This window comes from Oncorhynchus nerka, linkage group LG26, assembly GCF_034236695.1.
Source record: "Oncorhynchus nerka isolate Pitt River linkage group LG26, Oner_Uvic_2.0, whole genome shotgun sequence".
Taxonomy (NCBI): Eukaryota; Metazoa; Chordata; class Actinopteri; order Salmoniformes; family Salmonidae; genus Oncorhynchus; species Oncorhynchus nerka.
The window spans coordinates 18,381,822-18,400,795 of NC_088421.1; the positions used below are offsets into that span (position 1 = coordinate 18,381,822).

The 18,974-nt window shown below is 42.0% G+C and overlaps 1 protein-coding gene across 2 annotated transcripts; it reads right to left on the reverse strand.

The window, feature by feature from the left end:
* Positions 1-1,363: 1,363 nt before the first annotated feature.
* On the reverse strand, positions 1,364-15,702 carry LOC115110446 (phenylalanine--tRNA ligase alpha subunit). 2 transcript variants are annotated; one of them, XM_065010194.1, is made up of 13 exons: positions 15,632-15,702; positions 8,387-8,524; positions 8,079-8,177; positions 7,844-7,962; positions 6,869-6,961; positions 6,138-6,266; positions 5,905-6,020; positions 5,604-5,688; positions 4,967-5,066; positions 4,660-4,828; positions 3,955-4,032; positions 3,678-3,792; positions 1,364-2,073 (listed from the first exon to the last, which is right to left on the reverse strand). In XM_065010194.1, the coding sequence occupies exons 1-13, from the start codon at positions 15,680-15,682 to the stop codon at positions 1,968-1,970; spliced, it is 1,398 nt and encodes a 465-aa protein (XP_064866266.1). In that variant the 5' UTR covers positions 15,683-15,702; the 3' UTR covers positions 1,364-1,967. The 2 variants fall into 2 exon arrangements, with proteins under 2 accessions (XP_064866266.1, XP_029491968.1); XM_029636108.2 differs by lacking the exon at positions 15,632-15,702 and adding an exon at positions 12,147-12,321.
* Between the last annotated feature and the right edge of the window lie 3,272 nt (positions 15,703-18,974).

Here is an 18,974-nt window from a genome sequence, read left to right on the forward strand (position 1 = left end):
CAATGAAGTAGTAAATATTTGTACCAAGTTCAAACTAAATGGCTATTACATCGGTTGTTATTATTGATTTGGGTATGTAGTGTAACTTTTGCAAGTTAGAAACTGCAAACATGATATGATGCAGCGGAACACACAGAATCAGATTGCACAGGATAAGAAATATATATTTAAATTGAAATTTGCATATAAAACTGGATACAAATACCTATGAAGCATTTTTCTATCCCAGTGCTTGTGAGGATAGTTAGTACCTGGTAGGATAAAACTGCATCTAGAAGTATGTTCCAACTAGAATGAGGTTCTACAGAGAAACTTGGTTGATCTGTTCTGTCTATATATTGTTTTGTTCTGGGGAACCCTTAGCTTGGACTCCCAGACTCTGGTTTAAAATGTTATTTCCAGACGTTGAAGGATTAGCTGAACAGAAAGACTTAAGGAGTTCCTTCATTTGATTAAGTAAACAACCTTTAATCCTGTCTGTCCATTATTGCAGCAGACACAGGTTTTCCCAGTATTGGCAGAGCACGCAACATCATTCTCTTTGTCACAAACTTTCAACAGCATCTATTATGTGCCCTCAAGTCAGCCTCAATAGCATGCAAGGTTTTTTAAAGACTCCCGAATTCAGAAATTCAGCTCCATGTAAGCGTCTAAAGAGAGCACAGGATGCTCAGGCAGACTTGCATGTACCACGACGTCGCTGTGCCAGGTTCATTCAGGAGAAGCTATTCCAGTGAAGTGATTACACATGGCTGAAGTACAACGTCAATATTGCTCCTCAGGATACTGATTTGCATTACAACGTACAGTCTCAGTGATTCAGACTACGGAAGACTTAACTAATACATAACAGAAGAGTGTAGAACATCTCTTCGCAACAGCAAATTTATTCAGAATCTTGCAGGGATTGGGGATGAACTAGGCTACCAGCAAAAAACATCCAATGTGCCGTTGCCTAAAACAAACTAACAGGAAGACTTGACTCTTTATTTAGTACCATATTAAGATATTTTAGGTTACACTTACAACCAAAGTGCTCTAATGTGTTAATTATCTCCTGTGCGCACACAGAGCTAAAAATCTACCCTGTGTACGATGACATGAGACTTAGAGGCGATGAAGGTGATTTGTAATTCCACCTTCACTGGAATGACACAAATAACTCCTAAATCCTCTGGGTTAAACCTTGGCACACATCATTCAACATGCCAATCCACGTTACGCACCAGCCACAACAAGATTGAGGAAAACAAGAATGTTCTTCTGACCGGTTTAAAACCAGACCTGGCACAGCCAGAATAGAATAACAAAAGCTCAGCATTACCAATGGTAATTACATTAGACTTGACGACGTAAATCCTGCTCCTTTCAAACATCTTTATTTGACTATTTCTAATTTGTCTCATGAACTGAGTGGACACAGCACAGAGTTGGTTGGTTTTGTATGGAAGGCTAAAGGGTTTCAAAATAGCATCTTTACTGTACAAGCATTTCATTACATAGGAGCTCAAAGGTAGCCGCTGTGCAGCATTCTAACGTTTAAATTAAAAAAGACTCACTGGTGAAGTTCCTTATGCTCTGATGTAGTGCACACATCAGCAGAGAACACAGTACTAGCACTACCTACCCCTCAGCACATGCATAGATGCTGATTAGGACCAATGATGAGTTATAACTGTTTCATAAATTAAGTTTAAAGTATAATATGTGTATCACTTTCTAAACAGCAGCTAGAATCCAGCTAGAATCCCAGACAAGCTATAAGGAGAAAAGTAAGTCCTCTTTCCCACCCTCTCAAACAGACAGATCTGTCTCTCTGGCAGTCTCTGGCCAGGGTAGATTAAGGGTTCGTGGGATTGTTCAATGTTCATATGGTTACTAATGAGCAAAGGGGTCCTGATGACACAGGCCTTGGATGGGATGTGTATGGTAATGTGAGCCTGTCCAAGTGGAAGCCTGAACAGAATCTAAGAGTCCAGTCGACACACAGGGCTGTCGTAGACCATCTGTAGGTTGACCTTGTGTCCCACCAGCTCACGGATGTTGTTGATGCCATACTTGATCATGGTGGGCCTGAAGGAGATAGAGAAGGGCAGAGGAAAGAGTGTCAGGAAGATGACATAGTACATTATAAGGAGAGATGGAAGACAGCAAAGAGAGAGGACAAACAGGTGATAGAGACAAAGGTCTGTATTGACAGAGGGGATGGAGGAGAGCGATTACAGAGTAGATGATATGGTCCTTCCCAGCTCACTGACTATATCCATTAGCAGTGATTGTTCTCATAGATGCAAGTCCTCAGTGTCACCAGGGTTCAAGCACTCGTAGTAGAGCACAAATATATCTAAATGGTCAATTCTGACCTGCATCTGAGGAAACCATTATTCTAGGCTCATTAGGCGATATGGTGTTTTATGCTCATTGCTCAGATATAACAATCCAGAAGTAAACATGTCAACATGTGGGCCAACAGACTGGTGTTGTGTGCTGGAAACATGGCTGCACATCTGGAGACATGACCACACTACTGTCCACCTTTAATCCCTCTATGGGAAATCACACTGGGATTACAGGAATAACATTGTATATTTTCACATTATGGACACATTTTCCTATTGAAATCCCATGTCCCATTCAAGTACACTAACAGTTGAGACTGTGCATCTGGTTATGAGAGGGTTAAGGTCAGGGTAAGGGATATGGATCTGATGTGAGTCAATTCCAGTGACATAGCTGGCCCAAGAGTGGGTAGTGATGATGACAATATTATTTTTGGATATTATATCGATATCCAAGTTGATTTGTAATTAATAATAAACAAATGGTTTTGCTACTCTAGGTAGCGTTAGCTAGCACGAGTTGGCTGTACCTGCCTATAGCTTGTTTTCCATCTTCTTTTTAAAAACAGTGAGCAAACATTTGTTCAGCACTTATTTCCCTGACTGATCAAAACGTGTTTTCTCATGCTCTCGCTTGTCTCTCTGCAGCAGACATACACAGAGTATAACAAACATTAAGAACACCTTCCTAATATTGAGTTGCACCCCCCCTTTTGCCATCAGAACAGGCTCAATTCTACAAGGTGTCGAAAGCATTCCACAGGGATGCTGGCCCAAGTTGACTTCAATGCTTTCCACAGTTGAGTCAAGATGGCTGGATGTTCTTTGGGTGGTGGACCGTTGTTGATACACACAGGAAACTGTTGACCATGGAAAAAACAGCAGTGTTGCTGTTCTTGACACACTCAAACCGGTGCGCCTAGCACCTATCACCATACCCCGTTTAAGGCACTTAAATATTTTGTCTTGCCCATTCACCCTCTGAATGTCACACATACACAGTCCATGTCGCAATTGCCTCAAGGCTTCAAAATCCTTTAACTTGTCTCCTTGAAGTGGATTTAACAAGTGACATCAATAAGGGATCATAGCTTTCACCTGGATTCACACAGTTTGTCTGTCATGGAAAGAGCAGCTGTTCCCAATGTTTTAGACTACATATCGTATCGGCACCTAAGTATGGTGATATCGTATCGTGAGGTCCCTGGCAATTCCCAGGCAGAAGGGGTTGTGTATTGTAGATATTGTATTAGACAAATGTTGGTCAGTCAATTCCATTACATCACCAGGATCAGTTCTAGTTGAAGAGGGTAATGTGTTTCTTTGTCATTGTCTCACCTCTCCAGAGACAGCCCCCAGGCGATGACCGTCACCCCCTCAGGGAGCCCCATAGGCAGCAGCATCTCTGGCCTGAACATCCCAGAGTTCCCCACCTCCACCCACTTCTTCAGCCCTGGAGAGAGCAGGAATGGACAATTTAAGATGGATTCCGTGTGGATAGGACTGCGTTGTCTATGGGCTTTTGGGTTTGAGTGAGACAAAAGCCCAAGGCCTATACACACATCACACAAACATGAAAAATGTCAGGGTTTGAGGATATTCACAATAACTGTACCTTCATGATAGCTGAACACTTCCATGCTCGGCTCGGTGTATGGATTGTAGGCCGGTTTAAAGCGTAATTTGGTGATTCCTGGAGAAAATAGAAAATATATTTACTTTCTCAGAAATACTATATCTGACAGATAGAGAAACAAGCTCATGTTATACTACAGGCATTAAGATGCATTAGAAGCCACATCAGTACGGACAACTGAACCCACTGTAAAAAAAAATAAGAAAAAAGAATGAGGTACTGGAAGCAGGGTGGGGGTCAATTCCTATTTCATTTGAAATTCCAATTCAATTCTTGAATTCCCTCATTCATGAGAATGTACGTTGAATTATTCACATTTTTTAAGTTATGGAATTGTAAAAACATTTCATCTTTGGAATTGAATTGGAATTCAATATTTTTTATATTTCCCAGTTAATGGAATTAATGCATATAGTATAAAACATTTACTGTAGGATTTGTTTTTAATAATTTCAACCTGTATTCCGATATTTCCAGTATAGCTAGGCTGTCTGAACAGTGACATGATCAGCCTGAAAGCCTGAAGAAATGTAATTTCTAATTGGAGTTTGTGGAATTGTTGGGGATAATATTGAATTATCTCTGAATTCAAAGACTGACCTTTGAATTTGAATTGAATTACATTTCATGGGAGAGAATTTAATGAGTGGAATTGACCCCAACCCTGACTGGTAGAGCCCTCACCTAGTTTATTGAAAAACTGATGAAGGATGCCCATGAGGTCACCCAGGGTAAGGCCATAGTCAGCCACCACTCCCTCAATCTGGTGAAACTCTGCCAAGTGGGTGGCATCCAGAGTTTCATTACGGAATACTCTGTCGATGGAGAAGTACTTGACAGGGGTGAACTTTTCCTGGTAGAAAGAAACATTTGAAATGGTTACAGAGGAGTTGCTCAATTGCTGCAGTTAGAATGTAACATCATGCAATTGATTTCCAATTCATTTGAGTAAATACTAAGACAGCATGAACAAATGTAGATAGTGGGTTACCTGCTGAGCGAGTTTATACAGCATGCGAGCACTGACTGCTGTGGTGTGAGTACGGAGGATGTTCTTCTGAGCCTCCTCAATCTTCCAGTCATACTTGTACCTGTCAAACACAGACATCGTTAAAAATAGAACATGTTGGGCCTCCCGAGTGGCGCAGTGGTCTAAGGCACTAGAGATCCTGGTTCGAGTCCAGGCTCTGTTGCAGCCGGCCACGACCGGGAGACCCATGGGGTGGCGCACAATTAGGGTTAGAGGAGGGTTTGGCCGGCAGGGATGTTCTTGTCCCATCACGCACTAGCGACTCCTGTGGCGGGCCGGGCACAATGCACGCTGACACGGTCGCCAGGTGCAGTGTTTCCTCCGACACATTGGTGCGGCTGGCTTCTGGATTAAGTGGGCATTGTGTCAAGAATCAGTGCAGCTTGGTTGTGTTTCAGAGGACCCATGGCTCTCGACCTTCACCTCTCCTGAGTCTGTACGGGAGTTGCAGCGATGGGACAACGATGGGATACCACAGAATTGGGGAGAAAAAGGGGGTCATATTTTATTTGAATTAAAATAAAATAAACATGGTTGTGGTCATGGTGAGTGTGTGTAAATCCATGCGTATGCATTTGTGTGGAAGATTAGCTCTCACCCCTGTGATCCAAAGCCTCCCTCTGAATGGACCTTCCTCACTCTCTCCAGGTAGTCCTGGGGAAACTCATGGGCCTGAGCTGGGTCTGAGACATATAATAATAGGAGGGGCAGCAGTTACCGGTAAGTTAAATGGAAATAATACTGATGGTACATGATGAAAACAGATGAGTTATATCTAATGGAAATCTAGAGTGTTTTAGCTAGGGAAATCAGATTTCCCTTTCAGCGCATCATCAATAATGCACCATTTGATCCTATCTGGGCATCAAGTCCAGACACAGAGACACCCAGTCGCTCACCAGACAGGAAGAAGGTGTCGTGTTGGTCCCTGGCTGGGTGCTGCTGGGGCTGAAACAGGGAGTCAAAGTTCCAGAAGGAGCTCTCAATGAAGTTGTTGGTGGGCATCTCAGTGAAGCTGAAGGAGACAGGAGTGAGTACACACAGGTCTTAGAACTTAGTCTTACCATACATTAGTTATATAGGATATACTGATGGTGTCCTGCAAGGGCAGAATAGAGGATAGGCGACTGACCCCATCTCCAGGAAGATCTGTCTGAACTGCGTGCGGACCTTCATGAGCGGATGCAGGTGGCCACAGTCTAGGGCCACACCCATGGCCTCAAAGTTATAAGGCTTGAACTTCTTCTCCTTCCAGCTCCCACTGTCACAGACCACAGATAGGTCCATTTGGAGGAGAACATATAATATGTTCTAGAGAACATCAAATATGTTCTAGAGAACATCAAATTAATTTGTGTATATGGCCAAACAAGCAAAGTCTGTGTGCAGATAAAACATGGTGGCAAATAAACAAAAACACTCATTTAATTTTTGGGACACCTGAATACAGTTCTGTGCCAAATCCCCTCATATGATAATGCAGACCAAGTGCATTTTCATTCATCTATTTTGGACTACGAGAACCAACAAATTGTTTCAGACAATCACATGAAAACCAGGCTTGGTCAAGAGATCACCTGCATTTTGAGAGAGACTGCAGTTTCCAGGTAAAGACCAAACTTATTGGATCATGCGCGGTACCTAATGAAAACACTGCCAATTTGACTACAACATTCAGTGATATGAATAGAAATGACACAGACATCACTGTGAGAGAATGAACCACTTAATACATTTGCCTTAGGACAGGGTCCTCAGCAGCAGCATACAGGTTAGAAATACAGAATGAGGAATCCCTCATCCATCTTAGCAATCATAGAGCGACCATGTCAAAGTTGACAGTTAAAGCAGAGCAGGATTCACCTAGCGATCATCTCTGGGGTGAGCTCTGTCTCCTGCTTGGTGATGGTGGTGCTGAAACAGCTGCCCTTTGTGATCCAATAGGACTTGACCGTCCTAATATTCACAGAAATAAACACAATCATTCTCATTCAAACTGCATAAATGTGGTCATTTGAAAGTGTTATATCACATGAGTCACAAAGGCCACAAGAGGTGTCATCTTGGGGAACATTGGAGATTGGGAACATGTGGTGGTGAGTGCCTGGGACACTATTTAGCAAATAGGAAGTAGACAATTAACAATCTGTTCTAAACTCTGGACACGTGGAACGTCGCAGGGTTGAGTTCTCATACTGCTGTTCATTTATGATATTAAAACCGAACAAAGCCTGGGGCTGGAAGCATGCCATTTACGGCAGACAGAGACAAACGAGAAACAGAGAGAGCTACCTGGGGGAACAATGGCCTGAGCTAGCGACGCAGCCAACAGTCTCACCAGGTACAGTATTAACCTCACCACTGGGATCCTGACTGACTGGACCCAGAAAAGTACTTGTGGTCCTTTAGCTGGTGCATTCATTTAGTAATAATGTATATAAACACAATGTTAGGGTATTCAAATCATTGGGTGAACTAGACATCGACTCAGACAAGGCGACAACATTGACTCACATCTGATCTGTGAATATTATGGAAGTAGGATGTAACTATGATATGACATAATTTATATTCTAATCCAAACCTGCATTTCTCAGCTGTTATTCAACTAAAGACTTAGGGGTCAACAAGTCAGAGAACATCATCAGCATGAGACTATGCTGAGGCTAGTTGTGACTGGGGCATCCTGAACATGCCTGGATGCCAGATGATTGAACACTGTTGTACTGCTGAATGGCATCTATTGCCATCTACTGGTAGATATCAGTTAGGCATATACTTAACATTTCACAGACGTTTTCACAGTAGTCAAATATTATCAACCGGTCTGATTCTTACACTTCAGAGAGCAGTTTGCGTTTCTTCAGCTCATTCTTCTCCTTCTCCTCCAGTTGAGACGCCTGGCCTTTCTGTACCAGGAGCAACTTGTCCCTCACCAAGTCTTCTAAGCGCTCCACCTGGGTACACACACACGAAATTGATGCTTGTGTGTCATACTTATTTTCCCCATTATAACAGCAACACTCACACTCAATCACAAAGCACACCAAGTCAGATGTGAAGATGAACTCACAGTCTTGAAGATCCTGGGGCCGCCCTCGTGGCCCTTGTCTAGACGGATCCACTTGTTGGACATGGCCTTGCTGAAACCCACCTTCCCAAAGGCTAGTTTCTACACAGAAATAGAGACAAAACTATCTGTAAACACTGCCCCAATGTCCCAAGTAGGGAGCATATACTCTATATTGCTATGACCCAAAATAACAATGTAAAGACCAACTTTAATTCAATTCTTTATTTTTCAGCCAGATGTTTTTCATCCAAATAAACATAACATTACGGTACATATGATTTGTTCAGGCACCCTGCAGGTCCTCTCACCATGAGCTGACTCTGAGGCATCCCTTCCTCTGGGATGGAGCTGACGACTCTGGCCTCATGGCTGCCCTGCTCGGCTATCTCACAGCCTTCCCCAGTCAGCTCCCAGTGCTTTGAGGAGCGCTGCTCAGCTGAGATCACCTGTGCAGGAAAACAAACAACCATGATCAAAATCATAATGGAGGCTTGAGGCAGAGGACCACCAATCTTCTCAAGGTCTGATTGGTGTACACATCATGAATTAGCTATCACTGCACATTATATGTTTACCATGGGCTCATTTTGAGATCCAGTGACAATAACAGCTCCCAATTTATTGACTCTGTGTAATTTCTCAAAGTTGACATTATGGTATTTCGTATTTTATTAGGATCCCCATTAGCTGTTGCAAAAGCAGCAGTTACTCTTCCTGGGGTCCACACAAAACATGAAACATAATACAGAATGAGATTATACAGAACATCAATAGACAAGAAAATAACTACATGCATTTTTTTAAAGGTACACGTAGCCTACATATCAACGCATACACAGAAACTATCTAGGTCAAATAGGGGAGAGGCGTTACTCTATCTGTTTTTTTGAAACCAGGTTTGCTGTTTATTTGAGCAATGAGATGGAAGTTCCATGCAATAAGGGCTCTATATAATACTATACGCTTTCTTGAATTTGTTCTGGATTTGGGGACTGTGAAATGACCCCTGGTGGCAAATCTGGTGATATATGTGTGTCAGAGCTGTGTGTAAATTGACTGTGCAAACAATTTGGGATTTTCAACACATTCATGTTTTTTATAAAAAGAAGTGATGCAGTCAGTCTCTCCTCAACTCTTAGCCAAGAGAGACTGGCATGCATTATATTTATATCAGCCCTCTGACTACAATGAAGAGCAAAACGTGCCGCTATGTTCTGGGCCAAATGCAGCATAACTTGGCCTTTCCTTGCTGCACTGGACCACACAACTGGACAATAATCAAGATTAGACTAAACTAAAGCTTGCAGAACTTGCTTTTTGGCGTGTGGTGTCAAAAAAGCAGAGCATCTCTTTATTATGTCTAGACTTCTCCCCATCTTTACAACCATTGAATCTAGAGGTCGACCGATTAATCGGAATGGCCGATTAATTAGGGCCGATTTCAAGTTTTCATAACAATCAGAAATCGGTATTTTTGGACACCGTTTTTTTTTACACCTTTATTTAACTAGGCAAGTCAGTTAAGAACACATTCTTATTTTCAATGACGGCCTAGGAACAGTGGGTTAACTGCCTTGTTCAGAGGCAGAACGACAGATTTGTACCTTGTCAGCTCGGGGATTCAATCTTGCAACCTTACGGTTAACTAGTCCAACACTCTAACCACCTGCCTCATGAGGAGCCTGCCTGTTACGCGAATGCAGTGAGAAGCCAAGGTAAGTTGCTAGCTAGCATTAAACGTATCTTATAAAAAACAATCAATCAACAAATCATAATCACTATTTATAACTACACATGGTTGATGATATTACTAGTTTATCTAGCATGTCCTGCGTTGCATATAATCGATGCGGTGCGCATTTGCGAAAAAGGACTGTTGTGTGTACCTAACCATAAACATCAATACCTTTCTTAAAATCAGTACACAGAAGTATATATTTTTAAACCTGCATATTTAGCTAAAAGAAATCCAGGTTAGCAGGCAATATTAACCAGGTGAAATTGTGTCACTTCTCTTGCGTTCATTGCACGTAGAGTCAGGGTATATGCAACAGTTTGGGCCGCCTGGCTCTTTGCGAACTAATTTGCCAGATTTTTACGTAATTATGACATAACATTGAAGGTTGTGCAATGTAACAGGAATATTTAGACTTATGGATGCCACATGTTAGATAAAATACAGAACGGTTCTGTATTTCACTGAAAGAATAAACATTTTGTTTTCGAGAAGATAGTTTCCGGATTCGACCATATTAATGACCTAAGGCTCATATTTCTGTGTGTTATTATGTTATAATTAAGTCTATGACTTGATATACAGCACTTTTGTGCGTTTTGCAAGCAGCTCTTTGCAATGCTTCAAGCATTGCGCTGTTTATGACTTCAAGCCTATCAACTCCCAAGATTAGGCTGGTGTAACCGATGTGAAATGGCTAGCTAGTTAGCAGGGTGCGTTACTAATAGCGTTTCAAACGTCACTCGCTCTGAGACTTGGAGTAGTTGTTCCCCTTGCTCTGCATGGGTAACACTGCTTCGAGGGTGGCTGTTGTCGATGTGTTCCTGGTTCGAGCCCAGGTAGGAGCGATGAGAGGGATGGAAGCTAATCTGTTACACTGGCAATAATAAAGTGCCTATAAGAACATCCAATAGTCAAAGGTATATGAAATACAAATCGTATAGAGAGAAATAGTCCTATAATTCCTATAATAACTACAACCTAAAACTTCTTACCTGGGAAAATTGAAGACTCATTTTAAAAGGAACCACCAGCTTTCATATGTTTTCATGTTCTGAGCAAGGAACTTAAACGTTAGCTTTCTTACATGACACATATTGCACTTTTACTTTCTTCTCCAACACTTTGTTTTTGCATTATTTAAACCAAATTGAACATGTTTCATTATTTATTTGAGGCTAAATTGATTTTATTGATTTCTTAAGTTTAAAAAAGTGTTCATTCAGTATTGTTGTAATTGTCATTATTACAAATACATTTTATTTTAAAATCGGCCGATTAAATCGGTAGCGGCTTTGTTTTGGGGTCCTCCAATAATCGGTATCGGTGTTGAAAGATCATAATCGGTCAACCTCTAATTGAATCTACATGTTTTGACCATGCCAGTTCACAATCTAAGGTAACGCCAAGTAATTTAGTCTCCTCAACTTGTTCAAAAGCCACACCATTCATTACCAGATTCAGCTGAGGTCTAGCACTTAAGGAATGATTTGTACCAAATACAATGCTCTTAGTTTTAGAGATATTCAGGACCAGTTTACTGGCCACCCATTCCAAAACAGACTGCAACTCTTTGTTAGGGCTCCAGTGACTTCATTAGCTGTGGTTGCTGATGTGTATATGATTGAACCATCAGCATACATGGACACACATGCTTTGTTTAATGCCAGTGGCAGGTCATTGGCAAAAATAGAAAAGAGAGGGCCTGGAGAGCTGCCCTGCGGTACAACACACTTTACATGTTTGACATTAGAGAAGCTTCCATTAATTACCATCCTATACAAGTAGATTGCCTTAATGACGATTCAATAAAAGCTCATATTGAAAATGTCTAACAGTTTTTAGTCAAATTCGCGGATTAGCAGTGCAGCTGAACATTCAGTCTGAACAGTCACCATTGCCTTGGATTGTAGTCCACACTGCATTGTTGGATTGTTCTGTGTGTCTTGACAGGGATGCACGTCTGTAATAGCATTGTCACTGTATTCAATAAGAGTAGCTAAATTATGTATTTATTCATGGTCTACAATTATTTAGTCTTCACAATAGAAGGTTGCTACCTAGGTGGCCAACATGATCCCGTTTACGTCCCTATTGCATCACTTTCCTATCCAATCGCCCATCATCATAGAATGAACAGAAAAATGCACGCTTGACGCCCAAAACGATATTTAATTACATAATTTATAAAAATTAGATTAGGGTTAAGGTAATGGTCAGTTTTAGGTTTTTCCTAGTCGGTTTAAGCATCAGCTGTGTCCTTAAGTTCTCCGCCGAATGAACAAAGTGGACGGTCGCTTAACTTCTGCTTCAACACGGGCAGGTAAACTCACATCACCAAGTGCCTGTAGGCTCTTCACAGCCCCGACGATAGCTTGGTGGTCCACACCAAGACTGGTTGCAACATCCTGACTGTCGAGACCACCGTCCACCTTTTCCACCCGCCGAAGAAGCGTTTCTACAAGACCAGTGTCAGCCATGCTTGTCACAGCGAAGCAGAAAAGAGACCGGTAGTGAGCTCAGTATTGAATATGTCGAAAGTACTGGAATACAAGAGCCAGTATTTTGAAATACCGTAAACTCCTCAGAACAAGCGAAAATTAATACCTGAATTGACATCTTGAAGAATTTTAAAAAATCCACTACACACTTGATTTATCCCTTGCATTGCATGCAATGTACTGACAGTGACTGAATTGCGACTGAGGATGAGAATGGATATAGTTAAATGACTGAACTGATATATCTTGGAAATATTGTGCTTGTTGTAGGTAGGTGAAGTTTAAATGGATGTAAGATCAAACAGTTGCAATTATGTTTTTCTGAATGGCTCTCAACACCAGGATTGTCGCACGAAAGGGGGGCTATGACGTGTTTGCCTATAACTGGAACGAATATTTCAATAGAAATATAATACAATTTTAATTTACACAAAAGCAAATTACTACACATATTCCTTGTTGAGAGATTCAAAAAGGACTAATGGAAACAGATACGGAAATCCAGATGGATAGCTGTACCAAATATAAAATCATGTAAATGTCAATTGTTGGTCCCGTGTTTCATGAGCTGAAATTAAAGTTCCCAGAAATGTTCCATACAGAGATAAAGCTTATTTCGCTCAAATTTTGTACACAAACTTGTTTACATCCCTGTTAGTGAGCATTTTTCCTTTGCCAAGCTAATCCATTTACCTGACAGGTGTGGCATATCAAGAAGCTGATTAAAATGCATGATCATTACACAGGTGCACCTTGTGCTGGGACAATGATGGGCCACTCTAAGATGTGCAATTTTGTCACACAACATAATGCCACAGATGTCTCAACTTTTGAGGGACCGTGCAATTGGCTTGCCGAGTGCAGGAATGTCCACCAGAGCTGTTAACAGGGTGTTCATTTCTCTACCATAAGCCGCCTCCGTCATTTTGGAAAATTTGGCAGTACGTCCAAACGGCCACACAACTGCAGCCCAACACCTCCAGCTTCTTCACCTGCGGGATTGTGTGAGACCAGCCACCCGGACAGCTGATGAAACTGTGGGTTTGCGCGACTGATAAGGTAAGCTCATCAGGTAAGCTCATCTGCGTACTCATCATCCTCAACAGGGTCTTGACCTGACTGCAGTTTGGTGTCGTAACTGACTTCAGTGGGCAAATGCTGACCTTCGATGGCCAACTGGCTCTTCACGGATGAATCCCAGTTTCAACTGTACCGGGCAGATAGCAGATAGCGTCATGTGGGCGGGCAGTTTGCGGATGTCAACGTTGTGAACAGAGTGCCCCATGGTGGCGGTGGGGCTATAATATGGGCAGGCATAAGCTATGTAGAATGAACACAATTGATGGCAATTTGAATGCGAAGAGACATCGTGGTGAGATCCCGAGGCCCATTTTCGTGCCATTCATCTTCCGCCATCACCTAATGTGTCAGCATGATATTGCACAGCTCCATGTTGCAAGAATCTGTACATAATTCCTGGAAGCTAAAAATGTCCCAGTTCTTCATGGCCTGCACACTCACCAGACACTTTTTCCCATTGAACATGTTTTGGATGCTCTGTATCGACGTATAAGACAGCATGTTCCAGTTCCCACCAATATCCAGTAATTTCACACAGCCATTCAAAAGGAGGGGGACAACATTCCACAGGCCTGATCAACTCTATGCGAAGGAGATGTGTCATGCTGCATGAGGCAAATGTTGGTCACAGCAGATACTGAATAGTTTTCTAATCCACGCCCCTACTTTTTCTTTATTCTCAGTCATGTGAAATCCATATATTTAGGGCCTAATAAATGCATTTCAATTGTCTGATTTCCTTATATGAACTGTAACTCAGTAAAATCTTTGAAATGGTTGCATGTTGCGTTTATATTTTTGTTCAGTGTATATTTGAAAAACATCCCCATAGCATTATTCTGCCACCACCATGCTTCACCGTAGGGATGGTGCCAGGTTTCCTCCAGACGTTACGCTTGGCATTCAGGCCAAATAGTTCAATCTTAGTTTCATCAGACCAGAGAATCTTGTTTCTCATGGTCAGAGTCTTTTAGGTGCCTTTTGGCAAACGGTCATGTTCCTTACTGTAAGGCAAACATCTAGCAAACCAAAGGTTCCAAATTAGAATCTTATCACAGAATAACTTTAGCATTTGAGCTACTTTGTAATTATTTAGCACGTTAGCTAACCCTTCAACAATAGAAAACATTTGCGAACGCTGTTAGCTTGATGTTGACTGTGAACGAACGTTAGCTAACAGTTTGAAAAGGTATTCTCACAGACTCATCTCCAAGCTCATCAAAAGCAACTGCTAGTAGGGGAAGCAGTGCTTCAATAAGATGGGGACCAAAATAAATTTTTAAAATCCACAATTGCTCTAGCTGCAGCAAGCACAGCTGCTCTACTTGCCGCATCCATATCAGTTTTTTCTAACAGAAATGGAACATTCAACCAACTCTGTTGAAAACAAACATAGTTAGCCACGAGGGTTTGCAAACGGAAGCCTTGTTGAACGGAACCTCTAGTTTTCCATACCTACAGCTGAGAAGATCGTCCAAAACATGCGCAGGAAGCTAGAACACCTGTTTGGCACTACTAAACTCCTGACTGACAAACTACGCACAGGTGACACACACCTGCTCAACACCATTAGTGCTGAGATCACAGCTAAAGTTAAGAATGTATTTAAGGGTCCCAGCAGTCTCAATGTAACAGTCAGCACTACCCTCAGACTCTTATCAGAGGCTACTAGGAATAGGACTCCAACAGAAGAGGACTTGCTGGTTCACTCAGACACTGTGAGGTGCAATGTCTCTCTCTTGCACATTCAGATATACAATGACACCAAAAAAACAAAATCATAGACTTGCATGACTGGCAGCTCATTGATTGTGTTGTGAGCAAGCTAGATTTATTTTAAGGAGTCACAGTGTTGAAAACAATGGCCAACCTCTGTCTTGAGGGGAAACAGACTAGTCCTTCAAGATATGTTTTTAGTGAGTCCAGATATTGGTATTAACTACGAGTTTGTCCTCAAATACATATTCTGCATATTTGTAGGGATGATCTACCCTGAAGCACAGATCACAGACCAAAGCTTTTCACTCTGTAACAAGCTGTAGTTGAACACCTGCTTACCTTGGTTCTGGGCTTCGTGTCAAGAGCTCATATGAGCAGAGCAAGAAGACAAGAAGCCTGGCATGCTGTACCACGATTATACAAAGTTGTTTCGCCCAGAAAATAGCCCGAAAATCGAGACCTTCATAGCAGACATAGAACCGTGTTTTGTGGTGGCAGACATGATCACCCTGGCTCACCTTGACAGTCCAGCATTTTCCCAAGCTTCCTCTTACTCCATTGAAAGACATCAAGACTGAGCAGGTAATTCCTGTTCTGGTGATGGTACCAGAGCCCGTCTCCACTCCACCATCTGTAGGTACAAACACATAGCTGGCATCCCACCATATATATATATATATATATATATAATTTGGTTCACTCCAGACCTGACTGCCCTTGACCAGCACAAAAACATCCTGCGGCATACTGCATTAGCATCAAATAGCCCCGGTGATATGCAACTGTTCAGGGAAGTTAGGAACCAATATACACAAGCAGTTAGGAAAGCTAAGGCTAGCTTTTTCAAACAGAAATTTGCATTCTGTAGCACAAACTCAAAAGTTCTGGGACACTAAAGTCCATGGAGAATAAGAGCACCTCCTCCCAGCTGGCTATCCCTACCCCGCTCAACTGCCCTGCACCCCCCACAGCAACTCGCCCAAGCCTCCCCATTTCTCCTTCACCCAAATCGATATAGCTGATGTTCTGAAAGGGCTGCAAAATCTGGACCCCTACAAATCAGCCGGGCTAGACAATCTGGACCTTCTCTTTCTAAAATGATCTGCCGAAATTGTTGCAACCCCTATTACTAGCCTGTCCAAACTCTCTTTCGTATCGTCTGAGATCCCCAAAGATTGAAAAGCTGCCGCGGTCATCTCCCTCTTCAAAGGGGTAGACACTCTAGACCCAAACTGCTACAGACCTATATCTGTCCTACCATGCCTTTCTAAGGTATTCGAAAGCCAAGTCAACAAACAGATCACCGACCATTTCAAATCCCACCGTACATTATCTGCTATGCAATCTGGTTTCCGAGCTGGTCATGGGTGCACCTCAGCCATGCTCAAGGTCCTAAACGATATAATAACTGCCTTCGATAAAAGACAATACTGTGCAGCCGTATTCATCGACTTGGCCAAGGAGTTCGACTCTTGTCAATCACCGCATTCTTATCAGCAGACTCAACAGCCTTGGTTTCTCAAATGACTGCCTCACCAACTACTTCTCTGATAAAGGTCAGTGTGTCAAATCTGAGGGCCTGTTGTCCGGACCTCTATCAGTCTCTATGGGGTTGCCACAGGGTTCAATTCTCGGGACGACTCTTTTCTTTGTATATATCAATGATGTCGCTCTTGCTGCTGGTGATTCTCTGATCCACCTCTACGCAGACGACACCATTCTGTATACTTCTGGCACTTATTTGGACACTGTCTTAACAAACCTCCAGACAAGCGTCAATGCCATACAATTCTCCTTCCGTGGCCTCCAACTGCTCTTAAATGCAAGTAAAACTAAATGCCTGCTCTTCAACCGATCGCTGCCCGCACCTGCCCGCCCGTCCAGCAATCACTACTCTGGACGGTTCTGACCTAGATGGACAACTACAAATACCTAGGTGTCTGGCTAGACTGTAAACTCTCCTTCCAGACCCAGATTAAACATCTCCAATCCAAAATTAAATCTAGAATCGTCTTCATATTTCGCAACAAAGCATCCTTCACTCATGCTGCCAAACATACCCTCGTAAAACTGACTATCCTACCGATCCTCGACTTCGGCGATCTCATCTACAAAATAGCCTTGAACACTCTACTCAGTGCCATCCGTTTTGCCCCACATACTACCCACCACTGCGACCTGTACTCTCTCGTTGGCTGGCCCTCGCTTCATACTCATCGCCAAACCCACTCGCTCCAGGTCATCAACAAATCTTTGCTAGGTAAAGCCCCGCCTTATCTCAGTTCACTGGTCACCATAGCAGCACGCGCTCCAGCAGGTATATTTCACTGGTCACCCCCAAAGCCAATTCCTACTTTGGCCGCCTTTCCTTCCAGTTCTCTGCTGCCAATGACTGGAACGAACTGCAAAAATCACTGAAGCTGGAGACATATCTCCCTCACTAAGCACCAGCTGCCAGAGCAGCTCACAGATCATTGTACCTGTACATAGCCAGTCTGTAAATAGCCCATCCAACTACCTCATCCCCATATTGTATTTCTTTATCTTGCTCCTTTGCACCACCCCATTATCTCTACTTGCACATTCATCTTCTGCACATCTATCACTCGTGTTTAATTGCTATATCATAATTACCTTGCCACTATGGCCTATTTTATTGCCTTATCTCAACTCATTTGCACACACTGTATATAGACATTTTCTACTGTATTTATATCATTGATTCTTGAAGAATATAACTAAAGCCTCATGAGCCTAGTTCAACTGTCACACTCCATGAGAAACCAAAATATGCACTTGTTTTTCTCCAGTTTGTAAACATTGTAAATCTGAACAAACACCGTATAGCCTCACGTGGTTAAAACACTAATTTTGGGATCATGGATGGTCAGTCCTTGCATCAATAGCGGCCTATTAATCTCAGTGGTTACATTTCTCCAGGCCCATCCCTCAGCTTTTTACCAAAACAGAGGCGGCGTCTGTATTGTTTTTATCTGTGGATTTGCCCTTTAAACAGCTGCATATTATCAAAATAAAGTGTCACCAACAAAAAGGTAAACAATAGGCATATAGCATTCATTTCTCACATGTAAATAGTACTTTTCAGTAGTGATCAATGCATGCCATTCCATGAGCTCACCATTTATTTTTCAACTCAAATCAATGAGCCCAAACAAAATCATAAACCGAGTAGTCCTGGCTAATAAGTCCTTAGTTTTGGGTTATGCTCCGGTAAAACAATTTGGCTAATCTATACTTCCATATTTCCAAGTCCTATTCTTGAAGATCAAGGGGTATGACCTTTATTAGAATAACTGGAATTCTGACTTTGGTTTTTAATGTAAGGATATAATCCTATTATATGTAGTAGAAAGCGATGGGTTAGATTAGAAGAAGCATACATAGCCAACCCAGAAAGTACAATTTAACATCCATATGGCCAGCTATGTAAATGTAAACTAACATGGATTTATGCTACAATAGATGTGGTTCATTTGTCTTCCAATACCTTTTATGGGGAAAGGAATCTAAGTACTGAATGTAATCAGAATAAATTAGAGTTTGGGTAATCCAAAAATTGTTATGGATTATAATTTTGGACAGCTAACTCATTTTGCTGTAGCTAGCAAGGTTTGACAAATACCTTGAGGAAGAATGTATTATGACAGATGTGGTTGTCCCACCTAGTCATTTTAAGACGAATGTAGTAAATCACCCTGGATTGGAGCGTCTCCAAAAGGACAAATGTAACATTTCATTGCACAATATTGACTTCAAAATGTATTTTCTGATATCTGGGAGGGAACGTAAGGTTAGTAGAAAGCCTATTTCATGAAGTGAAATGCTTGGTCGACACACAAG

Excerpts from the sequence above, each read along its gene's own strand:
- LOC115110446 (XM_029636108.2), bottom strand. The coding sequence starts at position 12,293 with ATGGCTGACACTGGTCTTGTAGAAACGCTTCTTCGGCGGGTGGAAAAG. Across the intron at positions 8,525-12,146 it reads GCCTACAGGCACTTGGTGAT|GTGATCTCAGCTGAGCAGCG; the intron begins GTGAGTTTACCT and ends TTTCCTGCACAG. Across the intron at positions 8,178-8,386 it reads TGCCTCAGAGTCAGCTCATG|AAACTAGCCTTTGGGAAGGT; the intron begins GTGAGAGGACCT and ends ATTTCTGTGTAG.